At 40.0% G+C, this 16,520-nt stretch overlaps 5 protein-coding genes across 5 annotated transcripts; all 5 read left to right on the forward strand.

Moving 5' to 3' along the window:
* The first annotated feature begins 672 nt into the window (after positions 1-672).
* Positions 673-1,096, forward strand: LOC117516785 (histone H2B 1/2-like). Its single transcript, XM_034177640.1, has one exon. The coding sequence runs from the start codon at positions 673-675 to the stop codon at positions 1,048-1,050; it is 378 nt and encodes a 125-aa protein (XP_034033531.1). The 3' UTR covers positions 1,051-1,096.
* Positions 1,097-3,139: 2,043 nt separating this feature from the next.
* LOC117516784 (histone H2A-like) lies at positions 3,140-3,801 on the forward strand. Its single transcript, XM_034177639.1, has one exon. It carries the CDS (start codon positions 3,163-3,165, stop codon positions 3,547-3,549), a length of 387 nt encoding a protein of 128 aa, XP_034033530.1. The 5' UTR covers positions 3,140-3,162; the 3' UTR covers positions 3,550-3,801.
* A 345-nt stretch (positions 3,802-4,146) lies between these two features.
* Positions 4,147-4,736, forward strand: LOC117516788 (late histone H2B.L4-like). Its single transcript, XM_034177644.1, has one exon. The coding sequence runs from the start codon at positions 4,313-4,315 to the stop codon at positions 4,688-4,690; it is 378 nt and encodes a 125-aa protein (XP_034033535.1). The 5' UTR covers positions 4,147-4,312; the 3' UTR covers positions 4,691-4,736.
* A 4,433-nt stretch (positions 4,737-9,169) lies between these two features.
* Positions 9,170-9,541, forward strand: LOC117516792 (histone H4). The gene has a single exon (XM_034177648.1). The coding sequence runs from the start codon at positions 9,173-9,175 to the stop codon at positions 9,482-9,484; it is 312 nt and encodes a 103-aa protein (XP_034033539.1). The 5' UTR covers positions 9,170-9,172; the 3' UTR covers positions 9,485-9,541.
* Positions 9,542-10,414: 873 nt separating this feature from the next.
* LOC117516786 (histone H2B 1/2-like) lies at positions 10,415-10,838 on the forward strand. Its single transcript, XM_034177641.1, has one exon. It carries the CDS (start codon positions 10,415-10,417, stop codon positions 10,790-10,792), a length of 378 nt encoding a protein of 125 aa, XP_034033532.1. The 3' UTR covers positions 10,793-10,838.
* The last annotated feature ends 5,682 nt before the right edge of the window (positions 10,839-16,520 follow it).

A 16,520-nucleotide genomic window follows, 5' to 3' on the forward strand; every position in this document is an offset into this window, starting at 1 on the left:
CACTGACGCTTAGTAAGTATAAAACTTAAACTTCCATATAAATGAAGGATTGTGAGGAAATAAGTGATTCTTCGACTTTAAATTGAACACGTCATAAACCTCCGTCGAATTTAGGTTAGGTATGATTTAGTGTTATTGACAGGACAGTAAATACTGGAGATGAGAAAAATGTTCCTTATTTTGCGGGTTTTACCCGCCAGAAAAAAAAACACCAAACTACTCATGAATACTCATAAGTATCAAAACAAATTTATGCACAATTATACCTATTATACCACAGTTGTTATATTTTACCTGTTCCTTTAATAAATGTGAGCAGTGTATATTGATTTTTAAAGTTGTTTATAGTGTATAGAGTTAATTTAGCCATTTATGTCAAAATTTAAGTCAATACACATTATATACATAAAAAATAGACGCGAAATACGTCGCATTTTGATTAAAATTTGCTGATTATAGCCATCATGTATCATATAAATGTAAAAATATATCGAAATGTGACCTAAAGAGTGGAAATGTGTATTACACAAAATCTGAAAAAAAAAAGAAAACAAACAGGGAAAGCAGGTCAGCCAATCACAAGTGTGGAGCGGCACAGTTAAATTTGCATATAGGGTGTATAAGAACAACAGCTTCACGAGGAACTTATCGTTCACGTACTGAAAGAACAAAATGCCGGAAGCAGGAGGAGCTAAAGCAGGGAAGAAAGGAGCCAAGAAGTCTGTGGCTAAGAGCGCTGGTAAACCTGGCAAGAGGAGGAGAAGGCACAGGAAGGAGAGTTATGCCATCTACGTGTACAAGGTGCTGAAGCAGGTCCACCCCGACACCGGGATCTCCTCCAAGGCTATGAGCATCATGAACTCGTTCGTCAACGACATCTTCGAGCGCATCGCCAGTGAGGCGTCTCGTCTGGCTCACTACAACAAGCGCTCCACCATCAGCTCCAGAGAGATTCAGACCGCCGTCCGCCTGCTGCTGCCCGGTGAGCTGGCCAAGCACGCCGTGTCCGAGGGCACCAAGGCCGTGACCAAGTACACCAGCTCCAAGTGAACAGCTGCTTGTGCGGCAACACAACGGCTCTTTTAAGAGCCACACACATGCAACTGAACAGCAAAGTGTCCTCCTGATCTGACCTTGAACAGAAAAAACATATCTTTGATAATATGAAATCTTATCTCTTTATGGTGAGGAAGCTTGTGTCTTCATAGATTTTGAAACAGGATGATAGATGTGGAGAAAAAAATGTACATCCAGGTTGTTGATCTGTTTTCAATGTTGTTTCACATCAACAAACACGGTCATTAATAGATCCTTAGCCTGGTCCAGTTGCTGGGAAAACCCAGATGATTGAGGTCTGGACCTACTATAGCCTTCATCCACTGCTGAAGACTTGTTTCACCAGATAGTACAGCAGAGTCATTCAAATCCGGTTACAAGCACCAAAGTTTGACTATACTTTTTGGTACATATTGTAGAAAAATAACTTTAGCCATTTGAATTTTCAATAGGGGGCAAAGTAGGGGTCAATTGAAGAATTGCACAGAGTCAAAATTAAAAAATGTTTCAATCATATTGAAAGTGATACCACATTATGTATCTGATGACAATGATTCCAAAAAGGTATAGTTTGGACTATCTATATGTCACAGCTGCACTCTGCGTTGTGTTGTTATGACTCAGCCCATTCGCTCCCCTCGGGACGCAAACTCACGAGCTCCAGCATGGGAGTCGGACTCTCTAAACAGAAGGCTAAAACCCAGGGCTCTGGCCTTGTGACCAGAGAATCCTTTTGAGCTGTTGGGAGTGAGATTTACTCTGCAGTACTGTTGTGATGAAAAGGGAGCCAAAAGTCAAGCTCTTGATCTCCTTTTCAATCTTTGTTCCTACTCTCACTGGTCATCTGTGGGGAACTCTGAGTAGAACCAATAAGTAGAGTCATGTGACTCTTGGGTTCAAAATAACGTTGGCTGTTAATGTGTCTTCATGTAAATCAGCTATTTTATCTCTTTATTCACTGAAAAAGACGGGTTGCTGTCCATTTGGAGGCACAAATAGACACAAAAAGGGCTTCAAGATGTACAGATTCCCTTCAGATCTGAACAGAAGAAGCTTTGAGAGGTAAATTTATCGTTCAGTCCCATGTACAGTAAAACTCACCAAAACTGTCATCGTATAAACCAGATATTCACAGTCACCGGACAAAAAAAGTCCCAAAGGTGGTGTATTGTTTTCCATGTAATAAACACCATACATAATGGATTTTGTACAGCGGATTTTTCACTCACATCCGATAAAATGTCCCGTCTGATCTCAATGTATTTTCATTAAACTCCTCACATGTGGGACTGGAGTCATTTCCGTCATTTCCTGACTGTAACTAATCCATTACAAAGATATCACTCACATTGGATAAATGTCCCGTCTGATCACAATGTATTTCCATTAAAAACCCTGAACAGTCTGGACGTGCACAGTAACAGAGGTACAAATTAAAGTTCAGCTCTGACACTTGCTGATTTGAGGAAAATGGGACCGGAGTCATTTCTGTGATTAAAAGTCTGACCGTTTATTATTTTCAAACCGTGTTCAAATTTGAAGGGAATCTGTACATCTTGAAGCCCTTGTTGTGTCTATTAGTGCCTCCAAATGCACAACAACCCGTCTTTTTCAGTGAATAAAGAAATAAAATAGACCGATTTTGTTCGACTTGTCATGTCGTCTTCTCTAATAAAGACACATGACTTGGTAAATTAGGCCCCATAAAAGAAACAATTTATCATCTCGGCCCGCGTGCCGAAATCGGACCGCATCAATTTTTATTTATTTATTTATTTTTTTTGGCTAATTTCACTGACAACGGTACAGCTGGTGCAAGAACCGGCACGCCCGCTAGGTGGCGAGTGTCACTCACAACTGTTACCAGATGTTTAATTAAAAATTAGCTATGACAATTTTTGTATTTCTATTTATACATGATGTGTGTTTTTTGGTCCTATTGTACTTCAATAAATGAATTTTAATTCATTCTGACTGACAAAAACGTCACAACGTGTTTTGATTGGACGCTACTGCTACAGCTCTGCCTGACCAATCGGCGAACAGCAGGAGACTATAAAAGTCGAGAACCTTGGCTTTCCAGCACATTTTAACAAATTTAGCAACATGTCTGGAAGAGGCAAAGGAGTTGGTGGAAAGGCTAAAGCGAAGCCGAAGACTCGCTCTTCTCGTGCCGGGCTCCAGTTCCCGGTCGGTCGTGTCCACAGGCTGCTGAGGAAGGGCAACTATGCGGAGCGTGTTGGTGCCGGCGCTCCCGTCTACCTGGCGGCTGTACTGGAATATCTGACCGCTGAGATCCTGGAGCTGGCTGGAAACGCTGCCCGCGACAACAAGAAGACTCGTATCATCCCGCGTCATCTGCAGCTGGCTGTCCGGAACGACGAGGAGCTCAACAAGTTGCTGGGTGGAGTGACGATCGCTCAAGGCGGCGTGCTGCCCAACATCCAGGCCGTCCTACTGCCCAAGAAGACCGAGAAGAGCAAACCCAAGTAAAACTCAACGCTCTAACGACAAAACGGCTCTTTTCAGAGCCAACCACTACCAAAAAAAGCACCTTTCTTGGTCCGTTGGTAACTTTAACGCTTACTATGTTACCAAAAAAGTACTTAAACGCGGGTTTTAGAAATGCAGAAACCTGCCTGAGTTTAAAGCGGCGCAGCTGGTAACCAATCAAACGCGCGGATCAGCGCAGTTGAATTTAGACACAATCGTCTATAAAACACATTTAGTTCGAGCAAGTGACACTTCAACTCATGCTGTAAACTCCCGTTTTCATCAAGCAATAAAAACGTGAGCGCATTCTGTGTGTGTGTATGTGTATATATATATATATATATATATATGTGTATTGTACAACGAATAAAGATGAAAAAAAGTTTTGCAGTGATCGTAACGGTTGAGTTAAAAAAAAAAAAACTCAAATGTGAGGTTAAAACAGCTTAAAGTCCGTGTAACGTTGCTTAATCATTCCTTCTCGTGTACTTACGTAATTAATCAGTTTTTTAACTAAATTAGTTGAAGTGTTTACAAAATGTAATTTCTATTCACATGGTAAAATAACTGACTATATTCGATCGTGAAATCAGGCAGTTGAAACTTGAAACGGCATAAAACCCACCTTCGGTAGATTTGAGTGCAGAGACGGGAAAGGTTTAACCAATCACAGACGTGGATCTGCACAGTCTGATTTGCATACAGAGTGTATAAGAGCACCGGCTCTAGGCAAAACTTCATTTTCAGTCAGCTGAGAGACAACATGCCTGAACAGCAACAACCCAAGGCCCCGAAGAAGGGCGCTAAGAAGTCAGTGGCAAAAAAAACTCTTAAAGGAGGTAAGAGGAGAAAGAAGGCCAGGAAGCAGACCTATGGCATCTACGTGTACAAGGTGCTGAAGCAGGTCCACCCCGACACCGGGATCTCCTCCAAGGCTATGAGCATCATGAACTCGTTCGTCAACGACATCTTCGAGCGCATCGCCAGTGAGGCATCTCGTCTGGCTCACTACAACAAGCGCTCCACTATCAGCTCCAGAGAGATTCAGACCGCCGTCCGCCTGCTGTTGCCCGGTGAGCTGGCCAAGCACGCCGTGTCCGAGGGCACCAAGGCCGTGACCAAGTACACCAGCTCCAAGTGAACAGCTGCTTGTGCGGCAACACAACGGCTCTTTTAAGAGCCACACACACGCAACCGAACAGCAAAGTGGCCTCACTTTAAAACCACCTGTTAACTTAGAAATATGTACATTTTTTTGTTAATATTTGATTCAAGATTGTTGCTTGTTACAATTTAAGGGAAACTGATTGACAGCAACAACTACAGTTACCAGTTTGAACAATAAATGAAGCCTCGACTCCTGACACTTTTTATAAAAAAAAAAAAAAAAAACCTTGAATGAGAGGTACCTTGATAAAGAAGGTCAAAAGACTGAATAAAATAAAAAGGAGGGATCAGTTAATTGAGTAAGATAGTGTGTATATGCGTCACGGTTTGTACTCGGTATACAGGCTTTACAGTTCTGGATGGCTGTAGATGGACTATTAAACAGAACAGCTACATCATAAAGACTTTTTTTTTTTTTTTTTTTTTTGCATCACTTCTCTCTAAACTACCTGTGTGGTGGATCATCCCTGGAAAAGACCAAAATCCCAGATGTGACGGTCAGCGGTCTGTAATATTTAATGATCTAATTCTGTAAAATGCACAAGTGGAGTGGATGTCCCTAGATGTCCACACAATGAGAAGACACATGTTTAGCTTCAGAATGACTGTTCTATCAAGTAAGTTCTCATATACGAAGAATTTGATCTGGTGTTGGCGCATAAACAACAAGAAAAAGGTAAGAAGTAAGAGTCAAATAGGCAAAACTATATTCACTGTGAAATAGCATCTTCTCTTCACCACTGGGAACCGAAAAAAAAAGACTTTTTGCGACTGTTTCAAAACAGTACACCATTTGTCCATGTGAAGTTATGCTGTGTACAACCCCTGGCAAAAATTATGGAATCACCGGCCTCGGAGGATGATCATTCAGTTGTTTAATTTTGTAGAAAAAAAGCAGATCACAGACATGACACAAAACTAAAGTCATTTCAAATGGCAACTTTCTGGCTTTAACAAACACTATAATAAATCGGGAAAAAAAAATTGTGGCGGTCAGTAACGGTTACTTTTTTAGACCAAGCAGAGGGAAAAAAAATATGGAATCACTCAATTCTGAGGAAAAAATTATGGAATCATGAAAACAAGAGAACGCTCCAACACATCACTAGTATTTTGTTGCACCACCTCTGGCTTTTATAACAGCTTGCAGTCTCTGAGGCATGGACTTAATGAGTGACAAACAGTACTCTTCATCAATCTGGCTCCAACTTTCTCTGATTGCTGTTGCCAGATCAGCTTTGCAGGTTGGAGCCTTGTCATGGACCATTTTCTTCAACTTCCACCAAAGATTTTCAATTGGATTAAGATCCGGACTATTTGCAGGCCATGACATTAACCATATGTGTCTTTTTGCAAGGAATGTTTTCACAGTTTTTGCTCTATGGCAAGATGCATTATCATCTTGAAAAATGATTTCATCATCCCCAAACATCCTTTCAATTGATGGGATAAGAAAAGTGTCCAAAATATCAACGTAAACTTGTGCATTTATTAATGATGTACAACCCCTGGCAAAAATTATGGAATCACCGGCCTCAGAGGATGTTCATTCAGTTGTTTAATTTTGTAGAAAAAAAGCAGATCACAGACATGACACAAAACTAAAGTCATTTCAAATGGCAACTTTCTGGCTTTAAGAAACACTATAAGAAATCAAGAAAAAAAGATTGTGGCAGTCAGTAACGGTTACTTTTTTAGACCAAGCAGAGGAAAAAAATATGGATCACTCAATTCTGAGGAAAAAATTATGGAATCACCCTGTAAATTTTCATCCCCAAAACTAACACCTGCATCATATCAAATCTGCTCGTTAGTCTGCATCTAAAAAGGAGTGATCACACCTTGGAGAGCTGTTGCACCAAATGGACTGACATGAATCATGGCTCCAACACGAGAGATGTCAATTGAAACAAAGGAGAGGATTATCAAACTCTTAAAAGAGAGTAAATCATCACGCAATGTTGCAAAAGATGTTGGTTGTTCACAGTCAGCTGTGTCTAAACTCTGGACCAAATACAAACAACCTGGGAAGGTTGTTAAAGGCAAACATACTGGTAGACCAAGGAAGACAAAGCGTCAAAACAGAAAACTCAAAAATCGAAAAATGTACAACAAAACAAATGAGGAACGAATGGGAGGAAACTGGAGTCAACGTCTGTGACCGAACTGTAAGAAACCGCCTAAAGGAAATGGGATTTACATAGAGAAAAGCTAAACGAAAGACATCATTAACACCTAAACAGAAAAAAACAAGGTTACAATGGACTAAGGAAAAGCAATTGTGGACTGTGGATGACTGGATGAAAGTCATATTCAGTGATGAATCTCGAATCTGCATTGGGCAAGGTGATGATGCTGGAACTTTTGTTTGGTGCCTTTCCAATGAGATTTATAAAGATGACTGCCTGAAGGCGAAAGACAGTAGATTTTCATTGTGACACCACTCAATCAAACGGGCGTATGAAAAAGTCCCCAAAAATAATTTTCAAGCACAAATAAAAGAAATGTGTACTCACCAAACGTACCGCAAGACAATATGAAGTTTTAAAAAAAGTAGATCCTTCCGTATAAGACAAGAAAAAGGTGCAGATGCAAACTGACATAAATCCACAAATTACAATTGGTGCAATGCATGCTGGGAGAGGGTCTTGTCCGTGACGTCTTGGCAGCGTCCATGATGAGAGGGACAATTTGCGGAGGGCTAAATGTTAGCTGTAAATTTGTCATTTTCAAATGAAGATTTCTTCGTTGAATGACAGATCTGGGCTTGCAGATTTACTTTACTACATCCAGAAGGATCTCATATGTAAATGTAAGTCATTTTTTCTTCAAAAAATCTGACTGCATTTTTTTCAATGCAGGTCTCCTTTAAATAATCATTGCACACTTTCTGTAAATACTAGAAACTTCATTTCACTTCTCAAATATAACTGTGGTTGTCTGCTATATGAGATATTTAACTGAAATTTCTGATCCAAATAACCAATGGTTTATAAAGGAAAATCATGGAAATCATCAGGGGTGCCCAAACTTTCATATACAACTATATATGTGGTGAAAATTACGCCAAAGTCCATGCAGTAGTTTTGGCATAATCCTGCTAACAGACAGACAGACAAAAAAATAAACAAATGCATATGATTTTATTATGTCCTTGGTGGACGCAATAAATGTCTGTATTTAAAAAAACAAAAAATGCATCACTTCCCTCATGAAGGCTACATCATAATACTTTGATGTCAATACATGGTAAAATAGCATGTAAAATTAACACTGACAGTGTTAATTTAACACTGGTGATTTTATTGTGTATCCTGTTTTGTTTTGTTTTTACCCTGTGACTTTTTTCATGTTTTGATGTGTTTAGAGTTTTTCCATGCTTTTATCACAATTGTTTTGCTATACAGCCCCACTACACTAATTTGTGTCCCTAGGGTGAATAAAAAGTCTGCAGGTCACAGAGCTTTCTCTTATTGTGTCTCTGTTCTACGAATGATCTCCCTGCATCAATAGTAAGTCCCTTTGGCTGCTCCCTTGTTTGCACTCGGGGTCGCCACAGCAAATCCAAGGTGGATCTGCATGTTGAAATGGCACAAGTTTTACACCGGATGTCCTTCCTGACGCAACTCCACATTACATGGAGAGCCTGAAGCTGGTGAAGAAGATGTTTTGATTTTCTGTTTCTTCTCTGTAAAACTTCGTAAAAACCTTGTAACGGACAGACTGGCGTCTTGTCCCTGTGACTGATAGGATAGGCTCCACCCCCCCCCCCCCCCCACACACACACACACACACACACACACACACACACACACACACACACACACACACACACACACATACACATATACACACTTTAACTGGGTTGAAAATGAGTGAATTGGTTTTGCTTTGTCACCGTTTGTATAATGTCGCCATCTAGTGTTCAACCACATAATAGAGTCACCACATTTTAAAACTCTGACCAAAACCATTGAAATGATATATTTTGCAGAATCTCTGTAAATTCGATCATGATGATTTGTTGAGAACTTGTCGCTCGACATTGTAATTTCTTAAGATGCGACAATGAGGAAAATATCTGTAAAACTCGGTATATTTGTTGTAAAGTTTTATAATTCGGCGTTACAGCTTGGTGAAGAACACGACAACGGGGAAATAGATGTAAATAACTGCAAATTTAACTTATAAATGTGTAGAAACGGATCTTGTCCGTCTTCTTTGATTGGTTAAGCGGTTGGACGGTTGAGTTTCGCCCCGCCCGTAAATTTAACTTCGGCTCTCTTGTCCAATCATAGTATCTGTTCAGACTGTCAGAGACGGTTGAGTTTCGCCCCGCCCAGCACAGTTCGCGCCCTCGGTCCTCTCTTACGTCCGCAGATGATCTTTAAATACAGGAGCTGCGAGCATTTTCCGACGTTTTTCTGCTTAAATTTCTGGACTTCGTATCTACAAAATGAGCGGTCGCGGAAAAGGTGGTAAAGGACTCGGTAAAGGAGGCGCCAAGCGACACCGTAAAGTTCTCCGTGATAATATCCAGGGAATCACCAAACCGGCTATCCGCCGTTTGGCTCGTCGCGGCGGCGTGAAGCGGATCTCCGGTCTGATCTACGAGGAGACTCGCGGCGTGCTGAAGGTCTTCCTGGAGAACGTGATCCGCGATGCCGTCACCTACACCGAGCACGCTAAGAGGAAGACTGTGACCGCCATGGATGTGGTGTACGCCCTGAAGAGGCAGGGCCGAACCCTGTACGGCTTCGGCGGCTAAAACCCGAACAACAACACAAAGGCTCTTTTAAGAGCCAACAACCTGCACCATAAAGAGCTGATTCTCTACTTTAAAACTTAACTCACTGTTTAAAAAAAACTTAATCACATTTGATTTCTCACCACTGACGCTTAGTAAGTATAAAACTTAAACTTCCATATAAATGAAGGATTGTGAGGAAATAAGTGATTCTTCGACTTTAAATTGAACACGTCATAAACCTCCGTCGAATTTAGGTTAGGTATGATTTAGTGTTATTGACAGGACAGTAAATACTGGAGATGAGAAAAATGTTCCTTATTTTGCGGGTTTTACCCGCCAGAAAAAAAAACACCAAACTACTCATGAATACTCATAAGTATCAAAACAAATTTATGCACAATTATCAATCAATCAATCAATCAATTTTTTTTATATAGCGCCAAATCACAACAAACAGTTGCCCCAAGGCGCTTTATATTGTAAGGCAAGGCCATACAATAATTATGTAAAACCCCAACGGTCAAAACGACCGTTGGGGTTATACCTATTATACCACAGTTGTTATATTTTACCTGTTCCTTAATAAATGTGAGCAGTGTATATTGATTTTTAAAGTTGTTTATAGTGTATAGAGTTAATTTAGCCATTTATGTCAAAATTTAAGTCAATACACATTATATACATAAAAAATAGACGCGAAATACGTCGCATTTTGATTAAAATTTGCTGATTATAGCCATCATGTATCATATAAATGTAAAAATATATCGAAATGTGACCTAAAGAGTGGAAATGTGTATTACACAAAATCTGAAAAAAAAAGAAAACAAACAGGGAAAGCAGGTCAGCCAATCACAAGTGTGGAGCGGCACAGTTAAATTTGCATATAGGGTGTATAAGAACAACAGCTTGACGAGGAACTTCTCGTTCACGTACTGAAAGAACAAAATGCCGGAAGCAGGAGGAGCTAAAGCAGGGAAGAAAGGAGCCAAGAAGTCTGTGGCTAAGAGCGCTGGTAAACCCGGCAAGAGGAGGAGAAGGCACAGGAAGGAGAGTTATGCCATCTACGTGTACAAGGTGCTGAAGCAGGTCCACCCCGACACCGGGATCTCCTCCAAGGCCATGAGCATCATGAACTCGTTCGTCAACGACATCTTCGAGCGCATCGCCAGTGAGGCGTCTCGTCTGGCTCACTACAACAAGCGCTCCACCATCAGCTCCAGAGAGATTCAGACCGCCGTCCGCCTGCTGCTGCCCGGTGAGCTGGCCAAGCACGCCGTGTCCGAGGGCACCAAGGCCGTGACCAAGTACACCAGCTCCAAGTGAACAGCTGCTTGTGCGGCAACACAACGGCTCTTTTAAGAGCCACACACATGCAACCGAACTGCAAAGTGTCCTCCTGATCTGACCTTGAACAGAAAAAAACATATCTTTGATAACAATATGAAATCTTATATCTTTATGGTGAGGAAGCTTGTGTCTTCATAGATTTTGAAACAGGATGATAGATGTGGAGAAAAAAATGTACATCCAGGTTGTTGATCTGTTTTCAATGTTGTTTCACATCAACAAACACGGTCATTAATAGATCCTTAGCCTGGTCCAGTTGCTGGGAAAACCCAGATGATTGAGGTCTGGACCTACTATAGCCTTCATCCACTGCTGAAGACTTGTTTCACCAGATAGTACAGCAGAGTCATTCAAATCCGGTTACAAGCACCAAAGTTTGACTATACTTTTTGGTACATATTGTAGAAAAATAACTTTAGCCATTTGAATTTTCAATAGGGGGCAAAGTAGGGGTCAATTGAAGAATTGCACAGAGTCAAAATTAAAAAATGTTTCAATCATATTGAAAGTGATACCACATTATGTATCTGATGACAATGATTCCAAAAAGGACGCAAACTCACGAGCTCCAGCATGGGAGTCAGACTCTCTAAACAGAAGGCTAAAACCCAGGGCTCTGGCCTTGTGACCAGAGAATCCTTTTGAGCTGTTGGGAGTGAGATTTACTCTGCAGTACTGTTGTGATGAAAAGGGAGCTGAGCCAAAAGTTAAGCTCTTGATCTCCTTTTCAATCTTTGTTCCTACTCTCACTGGTCATCTGTGGGGAACTCTGAGTAGAGTGTCCGAGGGCACCAAGGCCGTGACCAAGTACACCAGCTCCAAGTGAACAGCTGCTTGTGCGGCAACACAACGGCTCTTTTAAGAGCCACACACACGCAACCGAACAGCAAAGTGGCCTCACTTTAAAACCACCTGTTAATAACTTAATTAGAAATATGTACATTTTTTTTGTTAATATTTGATTCAAGATTGTTGCTTGTTATAATTTAAGGGAAACTGATTGACAGCAACAACTACAGTTACCAGTTTGAACAATAAATGAAGCCTCGACTCCTGACACTTTATAAAAAAAAAAAACCTTGAATGAGAGGTACCTTGATAAAGAAGGTCAAAAGACTGGCTAAAATAAAAAGGAGGGATCAGTTAATTGAGTAAGATAGTGTGTATATGCGTCACGGTTTGTACTCGGTATACAGGCTTTACAGTTCTGGATGGCTGTAGATGGACTATTAAACAGAACAGCTACATCATAAAGACTTTTTTTTTTTTTTTTTTTTTGCATCACTTCTCTCTGTAAACTACCTGTGTGGTGGATCATCCCTGGAAAAGACCAAAATCCCAGATGTGACGGTCAGCGGTCTGTAATATTTAATGCACAAGTGGAGTGGATGTCCCTAGATGTCCACACAATGAGAAGACACATGTTTAGCTTCAGAATGACTGTTCTATCAAGTAAGTTCTCATATACGAAGAATTTGATCTGGTGTTGGCGCATAAACAACAAGAAAAAGGTAAGAAGTAAGAGTCAAATAGGCAAAACTATATTCACTGTGAAATAAATATAACGTGACCATTAGACAGTTAAAGCAGGGTACGGTAACTTTTCATTGAAAGGACGGCCAACCTGTACTTTGTGGGGGAAAGCAGGGTAAACGGAGCTTCTTCTCTGGCATTATTTATGGGGCACCGCAGTCTTGTTTGAGGGCGGGCGCTAAAGGCTTAAAATATCATACATATGATGTAATTTCTCTATTCCTGGAGCAAAAAAAAAAACAAAAAAAAAACACTGCATTTTCAAAGGGTTTTTGGGCAAATTACATGCAAAGTGAAAATGCAAAGAAAAAGTGAGGATGCGGTGGAAAGTGGACAGGTGGTTTGTTTATGACCCGGAGCACAAACGTGTCGTGGCAGTTTTGCAGGTGAGAGAACGTAGCTACTCTGGTTAGCCGTGTAGGCTAACACTTGCCCACACAACGTCTCCCATTTCCCTCATCTTCTCTTCACCACTGGGAACCGAAAAAAAAAAGACTTTTTGCGACTGTTTCAAAACAGTACACCATTTGTCCATGTGAAGTTATGCTGTGTACAACCCCTGGCAAAAATTATGGAATCACCGGCCTCGGAGGATGATCATTCAGTTGTTTAATTTTGTAGAAAAAAAGCAGATCACAGACATGACACAAAACTAAAGTCATTTCAAATGGCAACTTTCTGGCTTTAAGAAACACTATAAGAAATCAAGAAAAAAAAATTGTGGCAGTCAGTAACGGTTACTTTTTTAGACCAAGCAGAGGGAAAAAAAAAATATGGAATCACTCAATTCTGAGGAAAAAATTATGGAATCATGAAAAACAAAAGAACGCTCAAACACATCACTAGTATTTTGTTGCACCACCTCTGGCTTTTATAACAGCTTGCAGTCTCTGAGGCATGGACTTAATGAGTGACAAACAGTACTCTTCATCAATCTGGCTCCAACTTTCTCTGATTGCTGTTGCCAGATCAGCTTTGCAGGTTGGAGCCTTGTCATGGACCATTTTCTTCAACTTCCACCAAAGATTTTCAATTGGATTAAGATCCGGACTATTTGCAGGCCATGACATTAACCATATGTGTCTTTTTGCAAGGAATGTTTTCACAGTTTTTGCTCTATGGCAAGATGCATTATCATCTTGAAAAATGATTTCATCATCCCCAAACATCCTTTCAATTGATGGGATAAGAAAAGTGTCCAAAATATCAACGTAAACTTGTGCATTTATTAATGATGTACAACCCCTGGCAAAAATTATGGAATCACCGGCCTCGGAGGATGTTCATTCAGTTGTTTAATTTTGTAGAAAAAAAGCAGATCACAGACATGACACAAAACTAAAGTCATTTCAAATGGCAACTTTCTGGCTTTAAGAAACACTATAAGAAATCAAGAAAAAAAGATTGTGGCAGTCAGTAACGGTTACTTTTTTAGACCAAGCAGAGGAAAAAAATATGGATCACTCAATTCTGAGGAAAAAATTATGGAATCACCCTGTAAACTTTCATCCCCAAAACTAACACCTGCATCATATCAAATCTGCTCGTTAGTCTGCATCTAAAAAGGAGTGATCACACCTTGGAGAGCTGTTGCACCAAATGGACTGACATGAATCATGGCTCCAACACGAGAGATGTCAATTGAAACAAAGGAGAGGATTATCAAACTCTTAAAAGAGAGTAAATCATCACGCAATGTTGCAAAAGATGTTGGTTGTTCACAGTCAGCTGTGTCTAAACTCTGGACCAAATACAAACAACCTGGGAAGGTTGTTAAAGGCAAACATACTGGTAGACCAAGGAAGACAAAGCGTCAAGACAGAAAACTCAAAAATCGAAAAATGTACAACAAAACAAATGAGGAACGAATGGGAGGAAACTGGAGTCAACGTCTGTGACCGAACTGTAAGAAACCGCCTAAAGGAAATGGGATTTACATAGAGAAAAGCTAAACGAAAGACATCATTAACACCTAAACAGAAAAAAACAAGGTTACAATGGGCTAAGGAAAAGCAATTGTGGACTGTGGATGACTGGATGAAAGTCATATTCAGTGATGAATCTCGAATCTGCATTGGGCAAGGTGATGATGCTGGAACTTTTGTTTGGTGCCTTTCCAATGAGATTTATAAAGATGACTGCCTGAACAGAACATGTAAATTTCCACAGTCATTGATGATATGGGGCTGCATGTCAGGTAAAGGCACTGGGGAGATGGCTGTCATTACATCATCAATAAATGCACAAGTTTATGTTGATATTTTGGACAATTGAAAGGATGTTTGGGGATGATGAAATCATTTTTCAAGATGATAATGCATCTTGCCATAGAGCAAAAACTGCAAAAACATTCCTTGCAAAAAGACACATAAGGTCAATGTCAATGAGCAGATCTGATTTGATGCAGGTGTTAATTTGGGGGACAAAAATTTACAGGGTGATTCCATAATTTTTTTTCCTCAGAATTGAGTGATTCCATATTTTTTTCCTCTGCTTGGTCTAAAAAAGTAACCGTTACTGACTGCCACAATCTTTTTTTCTTGATTTCTTATAGTGTTTCTTAAAGCCAGAAAGTTGCCATTTGAAATGACTTTAGTTTTGTGTCATGTCTGTGATCTGCTTTTTTTTCTACAAAATTAAACAACTGAATGAACATCCTCTGAGGCCGGTGATTCCATAATTTTTGCCAGGGGTTGTAATGACAGCCATCTCCCCAGTGCCTTTACCTGACATGCAGCCCCATATCATCAATGACTGTGGACATTTACATGTTCTCTTCAGGCAGTCATCTTTATAAATCTCATTGGAACGGCACCAAACAAAAGTTCCAGCATCATTACCCAAAACTTAGACATAAATGATGGAAGTAAAACTTCTCATGTTTAAACATTAAACCAGATCCCAGATACGTCCAATCAAATAGCAAAAGCAAATACATGACAACTAACAAAATAAGGACTTAGCACAGATATTATATAACATGACCATGGATGAGATGGTGGAACATTTGTCTGGTGTCATACAAATTTTGAACATTTAATGATGATTTGCACATATGAAGATGATTAATTTGACCACTTATTGATTATATGCCAGTGTAGGGGTGGTGGCCAAGTGGTTAGTGTGCTTGGTTTCAGTGCGGAAGGTTCTCGGTTCAAACCACATTTCTCCATGTAATGTGGAGCTGCGTCAGGAAGGGCAACTAAACTTGTGCTAATTCAACATGCAGTTCACCTTGGATCTGCTGTGGCAACCCCGAGTGAACAAAGAAGCAGCCAAAGGGACTCATTTATTGATTATATGCCACTGTATGTCATCACGCCAACTGCACAGGTGGACACTTGACCACCTTTATAATTCCACCCACTGAAAATAGGTTTGGTGATGATAAAATCATGTGTTGGGATGATGCTTTACATCGTAGATCACAGAGAGTCAAAGCATTACTTCAGGAATTAACTCACTGACACATTCAGCATCATTCCAAAGCTGGTGCTTGAGAAGGTTACTTCCTGCAAAGATCATCTGCCAACTGAGAAGCAAGGAATTGTCTTCAGGGAGAATATTTTTCATGATTAGTGAAGTCCTCATAGAATTTAGGCAGTTATGCAAACCTTGGTGTTATATTTCTTATTTACTGAATTATTTTGCTGCAAAGTAAAAAGGCTGTCAACCTTCTTCTATATGGTGATTCCATAATCTTTGCCAGAGGTTTGACATGTCTACTCCTCATGTGTGTCACTTCACCTCAGTACATCTTGTCATAATAGTAATAATGTGTGTTGATCCCCTGGACATGAAATTTGTAATCTTCAAGTATTTGAATCAATGAAATTAATTTATTTAATCTCTGGTTTAGAGGTTTCAAGAAAACTTTCATTCACAAGTTCTTTTGAACAATTTCTATAAGTTTAATTTTTACTTCTGGTCAAAAGCCAGACAGCATTTTGTTCAGGTGTTCTTGGATTATACACAATAAAACGATCTGGTTTTACTGATCAGTTAATGAACTATCAGGATCAGCTCATCCAAAGTCATTCATAATGACTAAAGGAGCTGTTAGGTTTTGTTTCTCCTGCTTATTAATTACACTGAAATATAGTTCGTTTCATCTCCATTAAGGCGTTATAAAGGATATTATTTCGCATTCAGAGAAAGTTAACTTTTAAGC

This window comes from Thalassophryne amazonica, chromosome 9, assembly GCF_902500255.1.
Source record: "Thalassophryne amazonica chromosome 9, fThaAma1.1, whole genome shotgun sequence".
Taxonomy (NCBI): domain Eukaryota; kingdom Metazoa; phylum Chordata; class Actinopteri; order Batrachoidiformes; family Batrachoididae; genus Thalassophryne; species Thalassophryne amazonica.